General features: G+C 42.1%; 1 protein-coding gene across 11 annotated transcripts in view; it reads left to right on the top strand.

Moving 5' to 3' along the window:
• The window catches only part of PLXNB2 (plexin B2), a 346,990-nt gene that overhangs the window by 167,089 nt on the left and 155,280 nt on the right, over positions 1–24,621 (top strand). For all 11 annotated transcript variants that reach the window (XM_006122609.4, XM_075928258.1, XM_006122610.4 and 8 more), the window contains one exon: positions 19,482–19,560. In XM_006122609.4, coding sequence (XP_006122671.2) covers positions 19,559–19,560 — 2 coding nt within the window. In that variant the 5' untranslated portion in view covers positions 19,482–19,558. The remainder of the gene's footprint in view (positions 1–19,481; positions 19,561–24,621) is intronic.

The following is a 24,621-nucleotide window of genomic DNA, read 5'->3' as shown; positions in this document are numbered from 1 at the left end:
CCTTTTTTCCATTTTGGTGCAATGAAACTCCAAAACTCAATACAGATGTGTTAAATTATAGGAGTAGGAAATGGTGTTACATTCTTGCATAACAAGAGGAACGCAAATTTTATTTTTGATAACTGAAAAATTAATGTATCATTAACAATTCAGACTGAATCTGACCGTAAAAGGTATTTTACTGATATTAAACATTTTCAGTGATTGTTTAAAGAAAGTAAATATGTAATGTATTCATCTTAACTTCTAAGTTAACAGCTGATGATGTTGGAGTTCTTTGCTGCATACTCTGATTAATTTCAATAACTGTTTACTGAATACTTTTATCTCTTTACTGTAAAGTTTTCTGGAAGTGCATTCTTTGAACTCTTCTTAATTTCCTAGCTGATAATTACAACCATTTTGCTAACTCCTCAAAGTGGCTTGGTTCTAAAGCTGGACGAAAAACAAGAATTCCATTTTGCAAAAGTAATTAAGGTTTCAATTTTAGTTTTCTTTACCCATCAAAATAAAAAAAACAACCTCTTTAAAAAAAAATCAAGATACTGTCACCCTGGATTAGCCGATAACCTGGTGATATGAGACACCCAGGCAGGTTCAAGTCCTTACTAGGGCCACGTATCCATATCAGATGTTCTTGTTTTGACCTGAAATTCAATTCGGGATCTGAAGAAATTTTTGTCTTTTAACAAACAAAATAAATGTTTGATTGAAAAATTCCTAGTCAATTTTAGTTCAGTCCTAGTGGATACTAGAAAGCTGAGTGTGTTAAATTTACAACTTCCTTTTCATTGAGACAACAGATTGGTTTATACTAAATTTCTAATAAAAAAAATTAAAATGGGCCAACAACCTTTAATGACACCAGAGACATCAATCATGTCACACGGAGGTTATTTTGGATTAATATTTCCAGGACCATATCTGGACTTCTTTTTGAATAGGGGAAGAGAGCTGTGGTTTATCGTGTGTGGGGAGCAAAGGTTTAACTTAACCACCTTCGGTTGGATATGTCTGTAAACACACCTGGCAACGCTAATTATCTGGTATTCTACCAGACAGTCTAGTTTTTGCGCTCTCTGTCCAGTAAAAAAATTCAGAAAATACCGGACATGGGGTCAATTTCCGGTATTTTCTGATTTTGCGGCTGGGTGCCGAACGGAAGCCTGGTGGGGGCGGGGGAGAGTGGCTGGAAGGCGGGGCTGCGATCAGGGCTGGGAGCCTGTGGTAGCATGCAAAAGCCTGGTGGGGGTGGGGCTTCTGCATACAACCAGAGGGAATCCCAGGCTGGGAGGTGGAGCCGCGATCGGTGCTGGGAGCCCACAGCTGATTGCATCTGAAGAGAAGACGCCCTGTCCCTGCTCCTAAGCGCTGTTCAAGCGCGTTGTGGCACCACAGTCCAGGAGAGAAGCCCGCAGGTGCTTTGTAGTTGCATTAGGTGCCTTCTATGGGCTCTCAGCCAAAACTGACTGGGGTGGAATTTCTGCTTCCCACTGGGACACCCAAAGACCTGGCTATGGGGGAGTCACCTTCCTACCCATGGTTGCCCCCCGCGCGCCCTGCCATTGTGTTTCCCTGGGGTCTGCCTCTCTCTGTTTTGGATAGCAGGTGGCTGCTTTGCAGAGCAGGCTCTGCTGCCTCCTCCTTTGTTCCCAGCTTGGTGGCTCTTGGTAGTAGCCACACAGGATGTGTTCGATGTGGGTGACTTTTTTTTTTTGCTTGACAAATTTTGAGCCCATGTGTTCAGTATTTTTTAGGAGACCATCTGGCAACCCTAAGCATAACCCACGCAAAAGTAGAGCCTGAGCTTTGTTTCACTACAAAATCAATGTTGCATGGAAAGTGACAGTACAAACTTCTCTGTAATACTTCCTTAATATTCTAGAACCCTAGATATCAACTTGGGGTAGGAGGAGCTAGTTCAGTCTTCTGTCTATTCAGTCCTTGACCTCTTTGGCATCCCTGTTAATCTTACAACAGTCAGCGTGGGTATGTTTTTTTTTTAAACAACATAGACATCTTTTGCTGAAAATTGGACTGATTTTTTTTTCATTTGTAGCATTGTAGTAACCTGTCACTTAGTCTGGAGTTAAACTCCATTTCATTATCAGTCTTTGAACTAGTCAGTCTCTTGAAGGGTAATTATATATATTTTAAAAAAAAGCTAGCTTTTTACTGTAAGAAACTAAATCTTGGGGGAAAGTTGGATTGATTCTTAACACTTGAAGAAAACAAGGCAGCTCTTAAATGGTAATGTCAGTGATAATGCTGACAAATAAGAAATACCTATTCTAAAGGTGAGGGGGAAGTTAATTTTGAAATGTTAGGTACATTTAAATCTGAAAATTGCAATGAGAATTTAAACTTGAAATTCACAATGAGAATTAAAGTGAAAGTATATTGTAAGAAATTAAATATCATGTGGGTTAGATAGTAACGAATCATCCAATATTTACTGTGGAAATGAGCAATAACTATTTAAGGTTGTATGGATATCACCATTAAAGGAGGGTTATTTAGCATTAGCATTTCCAGCCAGAAATATTGCATTTGAATGGGATAGTTTATTATATTAAAACATCTGTAGCCAATATATCATTTGGGAAACTTATGTGACCCATGATCTGTTTGGAAAAAATACTTTAGTTTTATGAGATTGTTCAGAAGAAACTTTGCACAGCAAGCTTTATCTTAATGGATATGAAATGATCTTTCCATGTCTGTCTGCTTGGTGCAGACTTTGTGAGCTTTCAAAGTTTTCCTCGCACACCAGTGTTTAATTTTGGGCTCATTCCCTGTGTGAGACAAGGAAACAGGCTTGTGGAATTTCATAGAGGTTAGGTCCATAAAAGGCTATTAGCTAGGGGATAGAAATGGTATCCCTGGCCTCTGTTTGTCAGAGGCTGGAGAAGGATGGCAGGAGACAAATCGCTTGATCATTGTCTTCAGTCCACCCTCTCTGGGGCACCTGGTGTTAGCCACTGTTGGCAGACAGGCTACTGAGCTAGATGGACCTTTGGTCTGACCCAGTACGGCCGTTCTTATGAAGGGTGTATTTTACATGCTTCTGATATTTGTGTGTCATAGCCTTTAAAAAATAGTCTTTGCTATGAGGGATCCTGAACTCATATAGTGTTAGTGGATTTGTATAAGAACTGCAGTGAAGCCTCTTGAAAGGAAATTTTGAGATTATAAAGTACAACTGCTATTAGGAAAGATTACATCTGGAGCGTGCCTCTGAATTGGCCATGCTGTATAACATGTTTTTTGTGTTCCCTTTTCTACAATAAGTGAAACCAGAATGTCACCATAGCTTATATTTGTGATGCAATAACCACAGCTCAGACCTTGGTAATACTTTGGCTGGCAAACTGTTGAATGCCATTCAAAACCTGTGAGAATTTTGTAAACCAGGAAAATAAGCCAATAGACTACTTGAAAATAACACATTAAATTACTGATCTTGAGCTTAATTGACTATTGACTTCTTAAAATGTGGCTTAATGTTTTCAATGGTTCTGCTGATACCAAGGTGAGGTAACTATATATGTTCGGCAGTTACAGATTAAGTGGATTGGGGGTGAGGATTTTTTTTAAATGCCTTAGAATATAAAATACTGTATTCCAAGCTGCATTACAATTTGCTGTCCATATGCAAATGAATTCTAAAAGCATAGTGTAGCATCATCATAGAGCAAACATGTGAAACTCACCCAGACTACTTTCTGCTTGTAGTAATAGACACTATGTAAAGAAGCAATGAAGAAAGCTTTGAGACCATTGGCCTAGTGCTCTTTAAACAAGGTTCCATTATTATAGTTCTTTCTGATCCAGTACTGGATCAGCTTTTGGACCCATAAGTACAGGTGATAAGTAGCAATGGGACAAAACTTTTTGTCTGATTTTGAGTCAGACGAACATCATGAGGTATAAAATTAAGCTCCAGCTCCTGTGTAATTGGGTGTAAGTTGTGCTTAGAAGAGAAGACTTTTCCATCCCCTTCCTACCTATTTTTCTATCACATATTGCAATGAGAAAAATGAAGTGTACATTTATGTTGCCCTGTGATGAGTTGAAGTAGGTTTGTGGGATCTTGCAAGTCAGATTCCTGCTTGGAGCAGAAATGTGCAATCAGTTTTTTAAAAGTATAGCAGAAGCAGTATCTGCATAGGTCCTATTTCCTTGAACAGAAATGATTACAAACAACACGAGGAGGAAATATGGAACACAGAGAAGTGAAGGTTAGGTGACATGCTAGTTACTTTAAAGCTTGTTTTATAAGCTTTACAGCCTATAACAATTTTAGTTTATTTCAAGAGTTTGAGTGATTTCCCATTCTTCAATCCAAAGAACACCTAAGTGAAGAACTGAGTTACACAGTAGTTGGGGGTTTTAGTTGTGCAGCAGTGAATCACTCATACTGCCTTTCCCATTTCAATCTTGTCGCTTACTTGCATTGCCCTTCCAGGCCTATGATCCTGGCAATATCCCAAAGAGTCATTACAGCCAACAGCAGCATCAACAACTTATTAACAAAAACAAATCTACTTTAGCTTTGCAGATGTTTCTCTTTCTGGGAAACATCAGAATGAAGAATGCCTATATCTCACTGTTTCCTGTCTGAAAGCAAAGCATGGGGGGGGGGGGGGGGAGAGGGATAGGATAAATAACCATGTCTGTTTATAGCAGATGGGAATAATGGAGCCAAGTGGTGCTTGTTTTGGGCTTTTATTCAGGAGTCAATGCCTTTTCCTTTCATGGTTCTTTGCTAATGAAAGTGATGTCCAAGAAATGACTGACAGGAGTATAGTTTGCCCCTTACCAGCAAGAGATGTGCCTCAGAAATGCCTCAAACACCTCAGAACTTTTCCACACAGGTCTATAATCCTGTGCATCTCAGCCCACGTTAATACTTACTTGCATCCTTTGCACAAACTTCACAATGAAGGCTGTTTGGTGATGTGAGTAAGTTTAGGTTAGTAATTCCCTTTTCCAGTTAGGATGGCATGGGAGCCTATTTATATTAATGATATTTTCTCTTTTTTACTTCTTGGCAAATCATACAAGGGTTGAAACAAATGGAGAGAAACATTAATTATTCAGCAGCCAATGAATAGCTCGTCCTAACTAACTCAATTTAGAATTTATAGACCTCTTTGTGTGAACTATTTGCTTCTCCTCATGGTATTTCTAGCCTTTTTTTTAAAACTGAAGTCTGTTGTGTGACTTTAAGGAAGTAAATTGGAAAAGTTCAATTTTGAAAATGCAGGGTTTTTTTCCTGTAATTAGTATAAAATCAAATTTAATAAATAAATCAAACGGTGCATTTTTCTGGACACTGTCAAAGTCTAAATCCAAATGTGTGACCTGTTCTAAAATTAAACACATGAAAATTGCTTTAAAAAACATGATGACCCCATTTCCTAAATATTTAAAATCATATAGCACGCATATATTTTTCACTGAAACAAAATTAAAGATTAAAATAATTAATTACCTTGCACCTTAAATACAAAATAGCCACAAAAATGTGGGAAGTTTTCAATAAGATATACTGGGAATTAGATGGATAATTTCAGTTGCCTTGGCTAGGGCTTTTAGACAAACATGGTCAAGTGACTAAAAATTGTCCTTGCCAGACAGGTTTTGACTCGAGTTAGACAAATCATTCAAACGTGTATAACACATTGTGTGTCTCTATGGCAAAAAACCTGAGAGATCCTAGTTTAAAAAGTCTATAGTATATAGCTGTTCCATTGCTGATCACTATTGTCAGTAAATATCCCAACCCCCTGCACCTCAACTGGTAGTGTTGATGGGACAGAATTGTTTTTAGCATCATTATAGAAAGCGTGATTGGAGACGTCCAACAAGTTGCAGTGATAAAGCAGCTAGTCTAGGTAATGGTCCCTAAGTTACTGGCAAGGTTTAAGATGGGAGTAAAAAGTGTGGAAATTATTTTGCTTAAAGCAGCATTGAATTTTCCTACATAAACAGGCTGCAGCAGATAAACCAACAGAAGCACAGCTAGTGTGTGGGATGTGCTGCCAGCATTGGGAAAGGAATCTTGGAGGCTTGTCAGAAGCTCCACAATGGGGGAAGGTGCATAGGGCCTCTGTTTTCACAGATTTTTCACAATGCATGTTTAAGAGATTGGGTCCTCTCCCCTCCTGATCTCGTGTTAGGCACTTGAGATGTTTTTTGTTATGGACATTATAGAAATCAGATGGATAGACATTACTGACAATCACTGACACAGCTGAGTGACATTTGTCTTCATCTTCTAACATGAGAACATAATGATTTACTCCATAGATAATAATGAAGCTGCTGTTGATTGCTATAGCAGCAAACTACTGTACTGATCAATCCACCCCTCTTCATCTTGGTACAAATCTGCAAGGAAGCACATTCCCACAGTTCTTAGTGAAATGCTCAGCAGCTGGAAATGGAAGCAAAGGTAATAAGGTTAACAAGGCTCCTGGTGGAAAGCATAAACTAAAACTTACAAGGAGTTTGGAGAAGTTCTCAACATTTTGTGGAGCCAGTTTTAAATAGCCTTAATTACATTTGTGGTTTGGATTGCTTTGGTTGAGCTTTAAAATTCATTTAATAGAGAGTAGCATTGAAACGGAAAAGGAACATTTTGTGGCCACAGTGGATTTCCTCCATGCCAACAGGAAGAGTAAATTAGTTAACGAGATATTGAAAATCTGGCCCAAGTGGTTCACCTTTTCCTCACTGGAGCTTATTCTTGAATTGTAATCTTCTTTAACAAGCAATCCAGCGATTGGTGCTTTCCCCCTGCTCCCTTCTCCCCCCCTCCCTTTGCCACCTTCTCCAGGACAGATCTTTAATTACAAAAACAGCAAGGAGTAAATTGTTTGAACAGAAAAATCTGGGAACTTTCTTTATAAATACTAAATTTCCCTTCATGTGAAACCAAAGCACCTTTCTTAATTCCCATTCACAAAAAAAGTTTTGACTCTTTCGTTCTAAAAACATGGGTATAAAACTGTTAAATATAGCCAAAAAGATTAATTAGAAAATGACACCATTCTGAGCCGTTTCAGTTCCAAAAAACACTGAAAATGGGGTGGAGTACAGCTTGGTGAATATCCTACTTCTGCTTTATGACCCAATTTCCATCTTAGATCCCAGTGCTAAGGATGTAAACTGGTAAGCATAACCCTTACTGGGTACTGCTTGCCAGTAATCAGTTAATTGCTGTCTGGTCAGGCCAGAACAGACCCACCATGCACCATGCCGGAGGCTGGGAGCTGCTCCAGTGCCTCCCACCACCACCTGTGAGGCAGTGGACCGGTTAACTAGTTAAACATCTAGTTTAACCAGTTAACGTTTTAAATGGGATTTTAAATCTCCAGTCAGTATTGGGATGGAAACAGTATTCATTTGAGTAACACCTAGGTTACTCAACAATGACAGGTGGCATTTTCCTCTTTGAGTCAGAATTCTGTTAAAGGGTGTTGTGCTGCTGGTGGCTCTTTGCAAGGACATAAAATGATCATCCTTATAATTTGATTATTAAAGCTACCATGGTATGTTTCAGAAGAAACAGGTTTTTAACTTGATGACCAGGTCAAATTCCAAATTGGGCGATTATTTTTCCTACCTAAAATTGTTTTAGTTGGAAATTATTTTCTTCTCACGCCCTAAACGGTTGTATGGTGATTACACCTGAGTGGAGTAACTTTGAGACATTGGGAGTGTGGGGCAGAAAAAGCCCTCTAGCTGAACTTAAAAAAAAAAAAAAAAAAAATCTATGGGCAGCCCATCTGCCTGTCCTCCATCAGCACTAGCCAGGGAACCAACCAGGCAGGGACAAGGTGCCCAGCTCTCCAGTTAGCCAGCCAAGTGGGGAACTAAAGCTTCAGGGAACTCCAGCTCCACAGGAGTCTTTGAGCCTGGGCTTTACTTGAGAGCTTTGGGAGTAGGGCTTCTAAGCTCCTGACTTCCCAAAATCCATCCAAGCAGAATGCTGAGAAGCAGGGAGCCTGGGCTGCAGAGGAATGAAGTAGGCAAGCTGGCAGCAAACAAGGCACCTTTCAAAACCTGACTGGCAGGCAAGATTCCAATGGGATCCTACTCGGTTTCCAGTGTAACTTGGTTGCAATTTACTGATTCCTGTGGAATATTTAGATTTCAGTGCATTTTCTAATGAGCTTTCATTGTCATGGCTCTGTTTTTACACCATATAACTAGCCATGTACAGGGAATAAAACCCCAGATACAGTGTGTAAGACTTATCTGGGACAGATCTTACCCGCCTTAAACAAATACCCAAAAGGTCAGCTTCTCTCTTTTCTAAAAAATATTTTTGGCCACACTTGTATGGTTTGCCATGCCAGGAAGTACCACTGAATTTGTATTCTATTCTAGAGGAGAAGTGATTCTATAAAGCTCTGTACTGCCTGCTCAGATATCTTCTCTATGTTCTTCCTCCCTCTTCTTTTTCTTCATTTAGCATTTTGCAAATTTATTGAAAGGTAAGTATCTACAGTAAATCTTCACCCGTATCTCCTTTCCATTTTATGGCTGCTCAGGCCTTATGCTCCTCGTCTTTCTCTCCTCCTTGTTATGTTCATCTAAGCACTCTTTCTTCCTTTTACTCCACCTTACAGGGCTGCCTATGCATCTGGATCTGTCAGGTTTCTCCACCAGTCTGCATGGACCTTACTCACACAAGTACTCTCTGTGTACTAAGAGCCTGACCTTTCAAACTCTTATGCAAGTACTCCCATTAGCTATGTGATTATAGGATTGCAGGAGTGGGCACATAGTTTGTAAGATCTCTTGCGCAGGGTAAAAATCCTATTGTGGAGCCAGTTTTAAACCATCAGTTTTAAACCACTTAAATTTGTGGTTTGGAGCACTTTGGATGGGCATTAAATTTTGTTTCCAAGGCACCATGCACACCAAGAGCACTGTATAAATGAAGCAGTTTGAGGGCTTAATAGGAAAGGCTCTATAGAAGTAATATATTGCTTCCAGTTTAGAGAAATGGAAGGCACTTTAACATTTATTTATCATAAGCCCTGAGTGTTTAAAGACTTTTACATCTTTTTCCCCACTTTTGTTTAATCACCTCTACAGGCCTAAGCATGTTTGAGCATTCAGAGATCCTATTTCATGTAGGCTTCTATTTCAGATCCAGACCAGATCAATAGAAAATCAGCACACTCAGAAATAACTGTGAAATTCCTTTACATATGGGAAGATGAAAGAGGAAGAATATAACAAGGCAAATACTGATTTTCTTTTTGAGGTGAAAACATCAGAAACCCTGTACATGTACGTTGCATTCAATCTATCGTGACTGAGCAATAATGATCACTGCAAAATTTTGGTATATTTTGTGTCCCTCGGATAGTATTTAATGGCTGTTTTTTTTTTCAAACCAGCTACACAGCAATGGTGGGATGTTGTATGAAAAGAACAGAGATACTTGTAAGTCAGAACACAACTAACATAGTGAAATATGCCTAGTGATGGCCGTGATCTAACAGTGCCTATAGCTACTTGAGTGTTAGATCAAATATATTTTCATTACTTTGAAAAATATAGGGCAAATCTAATCTAGTCTGTAATTTGGATTCAAGATTACATCAGCTCCTCTGATCTTCAGCAAATTTATTTGGCAACACAGCTTTTTCAACTTTGAAAACTGCTTTTGAATTAGAATTGTATTATCCGAGGCTGCTGTGTATGGTTCCCACTTCCCACCCCTCTTGTCTTTTTGTCTTTCTGAATGCAACAGAGAAATATGCCCGTATAATGGCTGGATTATGCAGTATCAGTTGGGTAAATTGCAGGTAGTTGTGAATGCATGGATTTTTGGATTTCTGCCAAAATTATGATGAATTCCATGAACAACTTGGTTATGGTAAACTTGGTTTTACCTCAAGGGAAATCTTGTCACTTAGCACATTTAAACCCAGTCTGGACAAAATCCTAGTGAATGTCTAATGGGGAGAAACTAATACTGGCAAGAATGAGTCTCCTTCATAGGGTCCGCATAGAATAACGGTTAACATGTCGTACTGGAAACCCAGGAGCCGTGTGTTTTATCATCAGTTCTGTCACTTGCTGTCTGTCCTTGAATGTCTTTCTAAAAGACCTGCTCTGGGTATTGTTTTGGGGAAGTTCCATACCCTATGTGATGTGATATATGTCAAACTAGACCTGTGGCTACCGGTCGATCTCAGGGGCTTTAAGAGTAGATCTTGGGCTCCCTCTGAACTGCGCGCCTGCGCAGTACTTTTAAATTTGCATTCTTCATTTGAGGAGCAGCTACTCGCTGAGCAGCAACACAGGTGAGTAGCTGGGCGGAACGGTGAGATCTGTGGGGTCAGAAAGGGCTGAAAGACCCCGGCCAGCTGGCTGTGGCATTCAGCCCAAGGAGGCTGCGCTGTGCTCCAGCTGATCGGGTGGCTACTCCTCTGCTCCAGCCCATGTGGAGTATGGTGCACCCTGGCTGAGGGCCCTGGCCAGGCAGCCGCTCCTATTTGCTCCAGTTCAGCTGCCCTGTGCTCAGCCTGGGGAGGCTGTGCCATTCTCCTACTGATCGGGAAGCCCTTCCTCTTTGCTCCAGCACAGCTGGAGTGAGGCGTAGCCTCCCTGGACTGAGCTCAGGGCAGCTGGGCTGAAGCAAAGAGGAGAGGCTGCCTGGCCAGCTGGCCGTGGTGTTCAGCCTAGGTGCACCCTTTTCTGTGGGAGGGGGGAGTCAGCCCCAGAGGAAGTGCCCACTGGAACTTCCCTGTTCTGCGGGGGAGGAGTACTGGGAGGAGGTGGGTGCAGGGGACTCCCTGTTCTCAGTGGCACCCTGTCCCCTGCTGCAGAACCCTGCCCCCACCCCAGAACCCTGTCCCTTGCCTCCACTGCCACCCTGTCCAGCACTCACTAACACCCTTTCCCAGTACTATGTCCCTTGCTCCCACCAGCACATTTGGGGACACATTAGTGGGGCTTTGAGGGGGGGGAGGTGGTTGGAGGAGGTGTGGGGGGTTTTTTTTTATGTGGGTTGGGGTGTGTGTGTGTGTGTGTGTGTGTGTTTCCCGCATCTCCCTTGTGTGGCCCCAACTGACTTTTCTGTGAGTCAGTGACCCCAACTCAAAAAGGTTCCCTTCCCTTCTCATAAATAAAGACAATGCAGAAACGTTTTGTGTTTGACATAGTCTTTTATTTAAAAATAAAACCTGGCGAACAAACCCCCAATTAGGGCCAAGCCCCCATCTGGCCACAGCATTATAATACTCCTGCACCCCCCAAACCCTAAATCTGAGCCTATCATACACTGGAACCGCCTGCCCTGAGCCCCTCACATACCCCAACCCAAATTCCTGCACCCTCACATCCACAAGCTTGTGGCTTGCTTAGTACCCCAACCCTCCATCTGATGCCAACACATCCCAGTCTGGAGTCCCCTCCCCAAGCCAGCATCCCCTTCTCCACTTCCTCCTGCATCCAAATTTCCTTCCAGAGCTTGCGCCACTCACCCCTTCCCACACCAAAATCCCTCATTCCTACATCAGAGCCCACACATCCTAGCTCAACCCAGTGAGGGTATGGCTAGACTGCAGGAGTTTTTCCAGGATTCCAGAGATATTCCGGAAAAACTCTTCCGCATCCAGGGATGCGTTTGTTCTTCTGTTTTTTTTAGTGGAAGGGCAAACATGCTCTTTTGGTAAGGGGCTGCCAAAAGAAGGGTTTTTCTGACAATTGGTCCAGTCTAGAAAGGCTAAATGTTGGAAAAGCCTCTTCTTACAGAAGAATCGGGAGGGGGAGGGGGGCTTTTTTTTTTTTAAAGGTTTTTCTTAAGGCATTAAAGCTTCAGGAGGAAACTGTTCTAAATTGTGGAGGTGGCTAGACTTTAGTTTAGGATTTTATACAGGGCCATTAACCATGGCTTGCTACATTACAGTTGTATATTAGAAGATCATAAGGAACTGACGTGGATACCTTACAAATGCTATGCTCTGTCACAATAAAGAGACCAGAAACTGAGATCAAAAGCACTGATTATTATCAGTTTTGAGAAACCAGTGTCTTGTTAGCAAACATAGCCATACTAATAAACACAGGTACAAGCTAGGACAGCAATTCTCAAACTTTAGCAACCTCAGAACACCCATTATGATGTTAAAATTTTCATGAACTCCCCACCCCCTTCTTCCTCTGCAGCCCTTGTCCTACCTCCTTCCCCACAGCCATGCCCCTGCCCAACTTCCAGGCCCATTCCCCATCTCCCTCACCCTCCCTCACTTTCACCAGGATGGGGGGGAGGGAGAGGGTCAGGATACACGAGGCAGTGCAGGGTGTGGGCTCTGGAAGGAAGTTTGTGATCTGGACTCTGAGGGTTTTGGGGTCCAGGAGGGAGTTTGTGTGAGCTCTGGGCTGGGGCAGAGGATTGGATAGGGGGGAGGTGCAAGGTGTGGGCTCTGGCCTGCGGCACTTAACTCAGGCGGCTCCTGAAAGTGACCAGCACATCCCTCTGACAGCAGCAACTAGGTGGAGGGACCACAGGGTCTTCATGCACTGCCCCTGCCCTGTGGAGCAGTATGCATAGATCTCCTGTCCAACCCCAAGGGCTGCAGGGACATGATGGTGACTGCCAGGAGTGGCATGGAGCTAGGAGGCTGTCTTAAGCTGCCATGCTGCTGGATTTATAGTGTGCCAGAGGCCCTTGTGGGAGGGGGAAGAGTTGATCAGTGGGGCCTGTAAAACCCCTGGCATGCCCTCAGGGATTCCCCATGTGTCTGAAGACCATGTTCGCACTAACTGCTTATGCACTTGTGTGGAATGACTTTTGTTATGTGCACCAATATGGAGGTGATACAGCACAAAACAAAAGTCATTCTGAACAGACAGTGTGTGGCGGGGGTTGGGCCAAGGGGTTTGGGTTAGCAGGGGGCTCGAGCCTGGGCAGAGTGTTGGGGTGCAGAGTGGAGTGAGGCAGGCTTTTGAGTGGGGCTGGGAATGAGGGGTTTCAGTGCAGGCTGCCCCAGAGAGAGGGGATTGCCCCAGCTCTCTCTCACCACAGCAGCTTGAGGCCAGGAGAAAGGCATTTCTCCATAGCCACCACAGCTCCAGAGGGCACAAGTGAGAGAAGGGTGCCTGTTTCATAACAGGGGTAGGTCCAGGCTAGACTCAGCGCAGGCCAGGAAAGGGGTGCCTGTTAGGGATGTAAAATTCCATTTAATGGGTTAACCAGTTAACTAATTAGGGGTATGGGCTCTGTAAACAGGGGCTACTTCATCAGCAATGTGGTCACTCTGCAGTATAACTGTCCCCTGTGGTCATTGCGGAGAATAACTGTCCTTGTACTCAGACCCTCCCTTTCCATGTTACGGAAAACAATCCCATTCAAGGCACTTCCTGTTTTCCTGGCACAACCCAACCCTGACATTGCTTTATGTTAAGATAAGAGGAAGCTGCCTACCAAATCAGGTGGTCCTAGCTTTTATTGTTTAGGACAGGGGAGGGGAAAATACTGCCCATGAGCCAGATTTGGCTCACCAAGCCTTTTGATCTGGCCCACGGCCCACCCTGCTGAGACTCAGGCAAGCTTCTGCCTGCCACAGTCTGAGGCTGCTCAAAACAGCTAGTGGCTCCCTCTAGGTGCTGCACACTCCTGGCGGGGAGGGGGGACATGACTTTACATGCTGTCCCTGACCCCAGGCCAATCAATGAGAGCTGCAACAATTGGCCTGGGAGCGGACCCAGCATACAAAGTCTTTCCTCCCTCCCTTCCCCTCCCAGGGGCACGCAGTACAGAGTGGCACATGGAGGGAGGGTCCCTGTTGTACTGATGGCTGACTGGGAGCTACATAAGGTGTTTCCTGTAACTCCATCCCCTCCTGCACCCCAAATCCCTGCCCCAGGTCATCACCCAAACCCTCTTCACACCCACGTTACATCTCCCTCCTAGATTCTGCACCCCCTTCTATATATCGCTCCTCCAAGCCAGAATTCTCTCCTGCATCCCTAGCCCCTCCTAGACTCTGAACTCAAATCTGGTGCCCCATGTCTCAACCCCCAACTTCACCCAAATTTTTTTCTCAGATCCCACTCATTCTCCTGCACCCTAAAACCCCTACCCTGAGCTTCCTTGATCATCCAACCTCCATTCTAAACCCCACATCCCCTCCATGGAAAAGGGCAGCTCTTGATCACTTTCCAAAATCTTGTAGTGGCCTCCCATCAAAAATTATTGCCCACCCCCGGTTTAAAAGGAATTTTTTAACAAACAGGCTTAGAGATGGACTCATGAACAGGCAGACACACGCAAAAACTCTCTAAACTATATACAGAGATTACAGAAACGTTCACTAAGCAAGGCACAGTTTGACGGAGATTCTAACACCAGACCTACAAAGCCTCATTTCTGTAACAACAAAATACAAAGTATATACTGGCATTGAAAATTTGCATTTTTCTTATTTTTGTCATTTTCCATTCATATAGTTAAAGCTACACCATATAATGGTACTTTTTCCCTATAAAATAAAACTGCTCATGTTCAACTGTACTATTGGAGGAAGAGGGAAATTGATTTTAGAAGTTTCTACAATAGCTGGTCTGTAAATCATAATTACAGAATCATAGAACTGAAACGGACCTCTTGAATCAGCAAGTCCAGTGCTTTCTACTGTACAGGATCTTTCAAAATGGGGCATTTGTCAATAATGCCCTGTCTAAACTGCCATTTTTTTCCGAAAAGCCCCGTTTCGAAAAAAAAGTGGCAGCTGCCATTATGCAAATGAAGCACGAGATAATTAAATCCCATCTTCATTTGCACTTTTGATAAGTCTAATTTACATCCCTCTGCCGACAGATTAGACGTAGCCTTAGAGCAGTGCATTTTGGGAGGAATGGGTAAGAATTTCTCAGAGGGTTGGGAGAGAAAAGTCAAAGGTTCTATGGCAGACATTTTTAATTCTAAAAATATATTTGTTTGAAAGCTTCTGAATGGTATTGAATGTAAACTAACCTTGAGGGGGTAGGAGTAGTGGGCAGAGAGAAGGAGAGCCTGTCTAAAAGGTACAATAATACTTTCTAATATGGGTCTTGCTACTGCATTTGGACTTTTAGGGGAGATGAACAGGGTTTATTTATATATGTTTCTATATATAAATCATTAGAATGCTGTGTGCCCACACACTTGAAAATCCCCACCAACACATAAGCAAAGGAACCAAAAGGAATTAGGCCCCTAACTTCCATTGGCATTAACGGTGGGTTAGAAGCCAGATTCCCTTAGGTTGCTTTTAAAATCCTAAACATGATGTGTAATAATATGCTTGGTGTCAGTGGAAACTTGTTGGGTGAATCTATTTGGGGCCTCCATAAGAGTTTATGGCTTTTGTGTTCACCAGACACATAGTAATTTCATGTAAATGTGTTTGGTTGGGTCCTGATCTGTGCCTGAAGCTCTATGCTAATATTACTACTAAATAATAATAATAATGTAAATTTATTTGAATAGTGTCATTTGGGCTTAATATACTTATCATGACACAGGCAATTACTGCGTTTTGGAAATGGGACCTACAAGTCTCTCAGATAGTAAAGAGAAACAAATTGAAATGAAATGAATAGAGCAGTAAAAATAAAAACAGAAAAGCCTGGAAGCTAATAGTAAGTAAACTAGTCAGGTAAGTCTTGCTGCAAACTATAAAAAGATCATAATGGAAGGGTAGAGTAAAGGTGGTTGCACTGCGATTTTGAACCTTATCCCGCCAGATAAAAAACTTTGTTGCACATGCTGGGATTTCCTTAATAGAATTTCAGTATTTTAATTTTGAGTGGCTTGGCTTCAATATGCTTAGGACAGATAAAATTCATCAGAACTTGAAAACCAGATTTAACTGGAGGAAGTGACGCAGTGGACTGAAGGGAAATAGGATCTGATTGGTCAGCCCAGGTGAAACAATGACACCAAAACTTGGGGACAGTTACTGCAAGAAGACATGGAGCTAAGAAGAAGATGAGCTGAATGAGTAGAAAGTGGAGTAGGTGCAATGTCAGAGGTAGAGAAACCAAGCATGGAGAAGATTAACCCCCAGGAGAGCAGCTTGGAACTGGAGCTGAAGGTGATAGAGGGTATGTGGCTCTAGATGCTAGATCATAATTGTTCAGTAGAAAGTTAATTAGAAAATTGTTCAGTAGAAAATTAAATGCAACATAATGTTTAGAGTCTGTGGGCTGCTGTACCTGCAGATGCAAGGTAGACCACCTGCCTAGCAGCCCACCAGTGACTTACCCTGACAAACCGCATGGAACCCACTGGTCGCAGGTTGCCCACCACTTATATTTTTTGCCCATCTCTTTTGCCACATCACTCGCAAGTCTCTGCTTAAAGGTTAAAATTCTCACCCCCTCTTTGAAGGAACCACATCATTCTGCCCATGCTAACCTCTCTGTTCTCAATATTTTCCCCACCTCTTCTTTGCCCTTCTGCTGCAATAAAGGGTCCTTCACCACTCTCTGTTCTATGCTCTCTTTTTGCTTGGAATAAGCTCTCTAGCCCAGTGTTTCTCAAACTTTTTTATAAAGTACCCCCCTTAAAAAAAAAATACCCCCAGTACCTATAGTTTACAGACGCATACAATTTTTTTCTACCATCGCAACATATTTGTTTAAACAACTAAATTGTAGCTGTGTGGGCGATGACATTTTTGGGTGTAAAAAGTACAAAAATAATAAAGTGCTTTAAACTTAAAACAAAAATTCAGTTTTCTCCAAATTTCAGTTGAGTTGATGTACCCCCCAGACTTCTCTCAAGTACTCCAAGGGTATTCGTACCACTGGTTGAGAAACACTGCTCTACCCCACTGCATCAGGCATAATCTTTTCAAATTCAAATCCTTCTTCAGATTTAAACACTGAAGCTTCAGAAAGGTACCCTGATTCAACGTGTCCGAGTTTTCGAAAGCATCTCTGTGTCTCATCTTTGTCTATTTTGATTGCAAGTTCCTTCAAACAGGGACCAGCTTTTTCTTTGTGTGTCTCATAGCTCTGAGAAAATTATTGGTACATCATAAAGAACAATAAAGTATTATCTGAGAAAAGCGCAGGGAGTTGGAAGAGATGAATTGTGTGTGTCCTTAAACAGTGCTTATTGCCATGGTAACCAGACACATGGAATGCAAAAACCATTAATTCCAGTCAACTTTTTGACATAAATAGTCTGTAGGATGCCATGAAGCACACTGATTCTGGTGCTGATAAACCATGGTGAAACATGACTTACAAAGGTGAAGGCCTTCAACTGACATGCTTTCCATGGCCCTTGAGGGAGTTAAAGGCTGCTAGGGCATAGTCACAAACTCAGATCCAGATGCAAACTTTAGAGGTGCACTGGGTTGGGGAATGGTTTGAATCTAGTATTCTGGTTTAAGGCTATGTCCATGTCTGCTAGGGACTGTAGTTTCACAATCCGTATTGCATACTTAGAAGACTTACCTGGTGTTCCTAAAATCCTTAACTCATTTTTTTGTTTTTCCAAGATAAAATGAAAATATACATGGCTTATTTGAATCATTGCTCTGGGGTGGTGCTGGGGATGAAGGGTTCATTATGCAGGCTGCCCTGGGGCGGGGGGAGGGGGAGAAGAGGACTACTCCAGCCCTCTCTCACTGCAGCAGCTACGGGCCAGGTGAGAAGCACCGCCCCATGGCCAGTGCAGTTCCAAAAGGCAGAGTCAGGGGAAGGGTGCATGTCACTCTGACAGGGCAGGTCCAGGGTCATCTGCCCCCTTAGCCCCACACCCAAAACAGGGAATGCAGCAAACTGTGCTTTTTCCTTTCACTCCCAGACTCAGGGGAACAGCCTGCAATGTTCCTGTATGGATCAGGAGGGAGGGAACTTCAGCTCCCCCACATTCTCTTCAGAGAGCCCTGGGGTGTGGAAGGCTTGGGTTGGGATACCCCCAAACAGCCCCCATTTTACCTGTCTGGTGATTTTCTTCTGTATGGTTTTATGAAAAGCAAGCCATCCCCCGCCAAGCACATCCTATTTTCCTGCCACAACCAAACCCTTACCTTTCTTTGTTATGATCAGAGCAGGCTTGGGCAATAATTTTTGATGGGGGCCACTCCAAGAATATGGTGAGTGTTTAAGGGCTGCATTCTTCCATTATATTAATGGATGAAGTGCAGGGTTTGGGGTGAAGGTTCGACGCAGAAGGGAGTGTGAGTCTGGGAGGGAGTTTGGGTGTAGGAGGCAGTTGTGAGTTGGGGATGCAGGGGTTTGGATTGTGACCTAGGACAGAAGAGGATTGTGGTCTGGGTTAGAAGTTTGGGGTGCAGGATCTGAGAGCGGTGTGTGGGTGGACAAGGGGGGAGAGGGTTTGGGTTATGTGGGATGAGGGTCAGAGAGTTGGGGAAGGGAGTGCCAGAGGCAGGCTCTGGCCAGGAGACTTACCAGGGTGAGTCCTGGCCAGTAGCCCAGTAGGTTTCTCAGGCAGGCTGACTTTCCTGCCTCACCCCTGCACATGCTGCAGGGGCAATGTGAATGTATGAATAACTATGAGCCAGAGAGGAAGGTGTGGTGCTTCATATGCTGCCTGTTATTCAAACAGGCAGCTCCCATTGGCCAGAAACCGGCCAATGGGATTGTGCTGAGGGTGGGGGCAACTCAAGAAGCTTTTCCCACTGCTCCCCTCTAGGCTCACAGTTGTGAAAGAGAAACAGGTAGGGCGAGGCAAGCAAGGGAGTCTGCCTGGGGCTCCCCACTGTGTCTGCAGGCTGGATCTGGTGGCTTGGCAGGCCAGATCCAGTCCACAGGCCGTATTTTGTCAAGCCCTGGATAAGAGGAAGTTACATACTGAATTTGGTGGGCCTAGCTCTTGCCTTTTAAGAGGAATTCTTGCATGGACAGGCACACAAACTCTCAAATATTTAGTAGATATATATTTGCTTATATATTAAAGGGACACCAACTAATTTATCCGGAATTATGAAAAGCATTTTAAGAAAAAGTCACTATTGCCTACTGATGCCCATCCATTGCTGGAGACCTGTTCCAAAACAGTCATCCTCTTTATAGTCAAGTAGAAAAACTTAGTTTTACTGCCTTTTGACATTTTTATAGTACAACAGTGGCTTTGAGTGCTAAGAAGACACTATTTTATCAGCCCTCAGGTGCTTAGGTATTGTTTCCCCTCTATAAAATATTCTAAAGCTGTTCAATTCTGCCAAGATGCTGAGTTTGTCAGACAATGGAAGGTGAAGGTGCTCATGTTCTCACTAGAGTGGAGTCAAAACACTCAGAGCGGTGCTTCATTTTGTCTTGGGATTCAAACTTCTTGTATGGCAAAATTTTATTTAAAAAATAAACGTGACACTCTCTCTATTTTTTTTTTAAACATAAGCTGTTCTCCTTGCAAAAGTAATCCAAATATAGTAAGTGTAAGAAGAATATAATGGATATTTTTATAACTCCTTTCCTTGTTTTTATAGGTAAATGTGAAAAAGGAGAAGATTGAAAACTGTCCTGGAAACTAAGTGCAGTAAAGAAGAGCCAGTGGAAAAAGTGAATGTAAGTATTTCAGTTTTTCACAAATAAAATGGTTTATGATTAGGAACCATAAAAATGATTCAGTAAATTAGCAGATTATACCAAAATACAGGTTTACTTTTGAAATTCCAGTACTTTTTATATTTCTGTTGAACATGGGACTAATTTGAGCACACCGAGTATGCTCAGTCGGGACTCATATTTTTATTAATAAAAAGAGAAACATTTTTTAAAAATCTGTGCATTTGTAGGCAGTACATGACTTAAACTATTACCAAGATCTTGTCAGTATTGTTAGGTATCCATATATCTGCTTAAAACAAAGAGGCAACAGTGGGCTGTCAGTAAAAACCCATTTTTAAAAAAGTGTTTAAAACACCAGTTGGGAGCCTTGAGTTACGTACAGTAGACATAGTTTCCATTTCAAATGGGATTTAGGTTTACATTGTATAATACAGTCCCAAAGGTAGTATTTCTACCGGTGTGTGGTTTTGGACTGGAGATTTGTATTTATAATGGAAAGAACTTGCACTGAATTTTGTATTTCTCTGTATGTAGAGTTTTCAATGCCTGATGTTTCAGTCTGAGAGCATTACTGTCCTTTGCAAGTCATTTTTGACAACTCTAGAGCCAACTATTTACAAACTAAGAACTCCAGATAATGTAAAATTCTTTGTAAAAATGTTATATTACCATCCATGTGTGGTTGTATTAATCTAATTAAAGACTTTCTTTTATTGCAATCTCTAATGAAATCACACACTATATTTTACTTATCCTCGCACTAGGAGTATTTGATAATATTGTTACCTTTCCTTACCTTACCTTATCATAGTAGTTATGATACCTCTTATTGGGTACATTAAGAATACATTATCTGTGTGTTATAGACTGGCTGCTGCTAATGGAAGTCCTCCTTTTGCTACAGTGTGCAGTGAGTGTACTTGCTGTCACTATGGCAGGCACTGAGAGGCTATAATGATCATGGTAACCGTTCTGCCACAGATTTTCTCCAATATTTTTAATTGGATTTTTCCAAACATCTCACCTCCTGTTTCCCATGGCTGCAGGTTTTTGTGAACTACTACCTAGTCACAAGTGTAAAAACCATAGGAAGACAACCTTGGTTTATAGCAGGGCTACTCTACATGCAGCCCGCGACCTACTTATTTGTGGCCTGTGGGTGAGAGCTAAAACAAAAAAGTAGTCAATATAATGGTCTTCTGTTGATATGCATTTTAGTAGTTAAATTCTTGGACTGTCATTGCTCATTACAAGTGTTTGTCATATGGGTGGGAATCGGGTAAATGTTGCATTTTATTAATATCAGCAGAACTGACTTAAATGGGGCCTGTGTGTTGTGTAGTCTTGCCTTAATCTTTATATTCAGGCCCTTCAGTGTGAAAGAAGCTATTTGCATATATATTTGCATGTATATACAACCACACTTAAGTTGTGGCCATTGGCACACGCTGTGAGTATCACTGTGGCTCCCAGGGCTTCCAAAGTTGAGTAGCCCTGGTTTTAGGATGTTGTCAAGAAGTTTTTGTGGTCCACTTAAATTAAGCAGTGATTCAACAGCAAGATATTTAAGATAAAGGTTTATTGATTCCATCTGCACTGACTAGATGTCCAGACAGCACGAACAGGTGCCTGCTCTTCACATCATCAGTGTAAACTTCACTAGAGAAGCTGAGGGTTGCTGGATCAACACTAAAAACTTCCTAGTATGCAGGGAAGTTACAACCTGGAAAGATTTACAGAGCTATCACTGGTTGTTGAAGTCTTGAAGAGCTGGTGGTGATGTTACTAAGGCATTACAATGACCCTGAATCATCGTGAGATTTTTTTGACAGTTTGTCAGAGAGGGGCAACTAGGCTAATGAGTATGCTTGCATAGCTAGAATTTGTGGGGTGTGCTTATTAAACCATAGCTGTGTTTTGATTGGAAGCAGAGGGAGCGCATGGCTCTCACAGTCAATGTTGTGTGCTACCAGCACACACCTCACTTCATGTGCATTGCTTTACATGTGTTCCACTTTAGTAATACCAGTAGGAAAAAAATTATGTGGATGAAAACCAGCAGACTCTGGCAACCTTGTGTGTAGGTAATGGTAAATAAAATGCCTCGTAGGTAATGTTCCTTCTAAGTCACACAGCAGCACAGCTTCACAGGTGATTAATCAGCTCCGCCCAGTCAGAGGCTTAGGGCTCCATGTAGGGAGCTGAATGACTGGGCCGGGCTCATTAATCACTGTACTGCCATGCAGATAAGAGGGAACACTGCTCATGGGCCCCACACAGAGCCCAGATCGGCTATGTGCAGCCCTAGGACCACAGGTTGCCCACCACTGATCTAAGTAGTAGTGTGAGTTGTGTATTTAGTACTCCACTCTTAGGATGCATCACCTAACTACCACAGAGATATTCAAACTTCCTGAAATCTTGGAGAGTGTGGAGAGCATGCTTCTGTAGCAGTTGAACCAGCATATTTTCATTGTGTTTTACTGTTTGAATATAGTGAGTGTGAACCTTTAAAGAAATAAATATGCAGCACAGCACAGAGACATTTAGTATAGGATTTTTAATTTAAAAATAGCTTGCAAGATAAAAATTGCCATTCAAAATATATAAAACCTCATGTTCAGGAAATGAACAATTTCATACATGCATCGAGACTCACAGGATACAGCAAACTGCTTTAAATTGTTGTCTATCATGTTGGCCAAATCTCTTGCTGTGGATGTTCCTTTTTCAGTTTGAATAGAAAGACTTAACCAGTTAGTTAAATTATTGTCAACATTGTTGTATCCATTGCGACAGAATTAATGTGATCTCCAGTACATATTGCTTTTCATCTGCTTTAACTTTATGAGCATACAGATTAAAGCTCTGAATGGAAACAACGTTTCTAATTTATTTATGTGCCTGTTGTACTAGTAATGCACTACAACTAGACACATATCTTCCTAAAAAAAAAAAAAATCAGATATTAATCCTGCAGTACTGTATATCAGAGATTGGGATAGCACCGGGATTAGCAGATATACAGAGTGGGATAATGCCCTTTTATATCTACTATTTTTTTTTTTAAACTTAATTATTTTCTATTACCATAGCACCCACAGGCCCCAAGCAAGATCATTGTTTGATTATGCTAGGTGTTGACCATACGCAGAGATGGAGAGCTTGCAATGTGTATGTCTAAAACAGAGCTAGGAATATGATTCTAAAAACATGTCAGATTCCTCTTCCTATAGTCCCTTCTGCCATTTGTTTCTTTACTAATGTGCAGCATACCCAGAATGGATTTGGGCAATCAACAATAACTTTTTTGTTTTGGCTAAGAAATGTGGAAAACCGATCTGAAATATGACAAGTTTGACGAGTTAAGAAAACTGTTGCCACGCTTTTTTCATTTAAATTAAGATGGATAAAAACGTGAAGTTTCAAAGCTGTACTAAGTCAGTGTTCATTTATAAAGAACCATGTTTTTTTCACAATTACAATATTCCAGAGTTATGAACAACCTCCATTCCTGAGATATTTATTCTAGAGTATGTCTATATTGCAGCTTGAAATGAGCTTGCCCTAGTGGGGCTTTATTTGTATGATATAAATAGCAGTGTGGATGTTGTGGCTTGAGCAGCCCACAACCGTAGGAGGTCAGCACTAGGAATGTTAAATATTGGTTAATTGAATAGTTGATTAACCTCATGAATTTTTATTGGTTAGTTGACTACTGTATAGTCCCTGGGGGTGAGGCTGGCAGCCAAGTGTGCTCTATCCCCACTCTGTGCTGCTGCCTCTGTATCAGAGGCAGCAGTATGGGTTACCAGGTGGGAGCTGGTCCATGAGGGGAGTCAGTTAAAAAAACCAGTTCCCTCACAGACCGGCTGTCTGTCACCCTACACTGCTGCACAGCGGGGGGTGGCAGCAGCTCCTGCCTGTGGGAAAGAGCTGGACTGCGTTCCCAGACCCCGCATGAGTCGGAACTGAGCCAAGCTTCCTGCCTGGCTCCTAATACACTTTACATGCAGAGCCACAGCAGGGATAAGTCCCAGACCTGACATGAGCCAGGACTTAATCAGGCTGCTGGCTAACCTGCTAAAAATTTTACTAGCAAAGGAGGAGGAGGGGAAGAAATGTGTGTAGTCTATAACATTAACCTGTAAGCTTTTGCTTATTGGTTAATTGACTACACTATTACATCCCTAGTCAGTGCATTAAATGAAGCAGGAATCCTCTGGAAAATCTGCATATGATCATGCAATTAACATGGTATCATAATGTGTATGCATAAGGGGCTGGAACAAAGATGTAGAAGCATTCTTAATTCTGTTATTTCCTAATTTTTGATTGCCTTTGCAACTTTAATATGCTTTCAGTGTGTGTTAGTATATTATATCCCAGGTTTTCTTAAAAAGCAAACTGAAAAAAAACATAAATCCCCTCATGTGAAACTGTTGATTCTATAGGCTCATTTACAGGCTCGGAACCATTAGATTCACATAGCACTGACCTCAGCCATTTGAGCTGACAAGAAAGCCAGTAGAGGAGTTAACCTACTATTGCTGTGTGGACAAGGCACTAGAGGGGGATGAGGCAAACAGTTTGCCAGGATGATTCACATATATTTGCTGTCTGCAAACAGCACTGGCACTTGGGAATCCGGGTTTTAGTCCAAGCTCTGAAGGGGAAGGTGCACCAGGAACTAAAGGCTTTTTGCCCTGTCTCTTTGCATGCACCACATGCTATCCCATTCTTTCGCTTTGCAGACTGCTTTCTTGCCACCACCTGCCTTTGATGGAATGAAACAGCTTCCTCCTTCTCCTTTATACAGCTTGACTGGAAGGGGAATATTGAGATATGGACATGTCTTCACTGCCTGTTGATTGAGGAGGTAGTGATCGATCCAGAGGGGGTTGATTTATCACATCTAGTATAGATACAATAAATTGACCACCAAGCACTTTCCTGTTGACTCCTCAAAACAAGAGGAAGCAGAGACATCTATTAGGGGAGGCTCTATTAATAGAGATGCTCTATGTCCTACTCAGGAGGAGACTATGGAAGTATGGG

This window comes from Pelodiscus sinensis, chromosome 1, assembly GCF_049634645.1.
Source record: "Pelodiscus sinensis isolate JC-2024 chromosome 1, ASM4963464v1, whole genome shotgun sequence".
Taxonomy (NCBI): domain Eukaryota; kingdom Metazoa; phylum Chordata; order Testudines; family Trionychidae; genus Pelodiscus; species Pelodiscus sinensis.
Note: the sequence above shows the minus strand (reverse complement) of the source record. Positions and strands in the feature narration are given on the sequence as shown.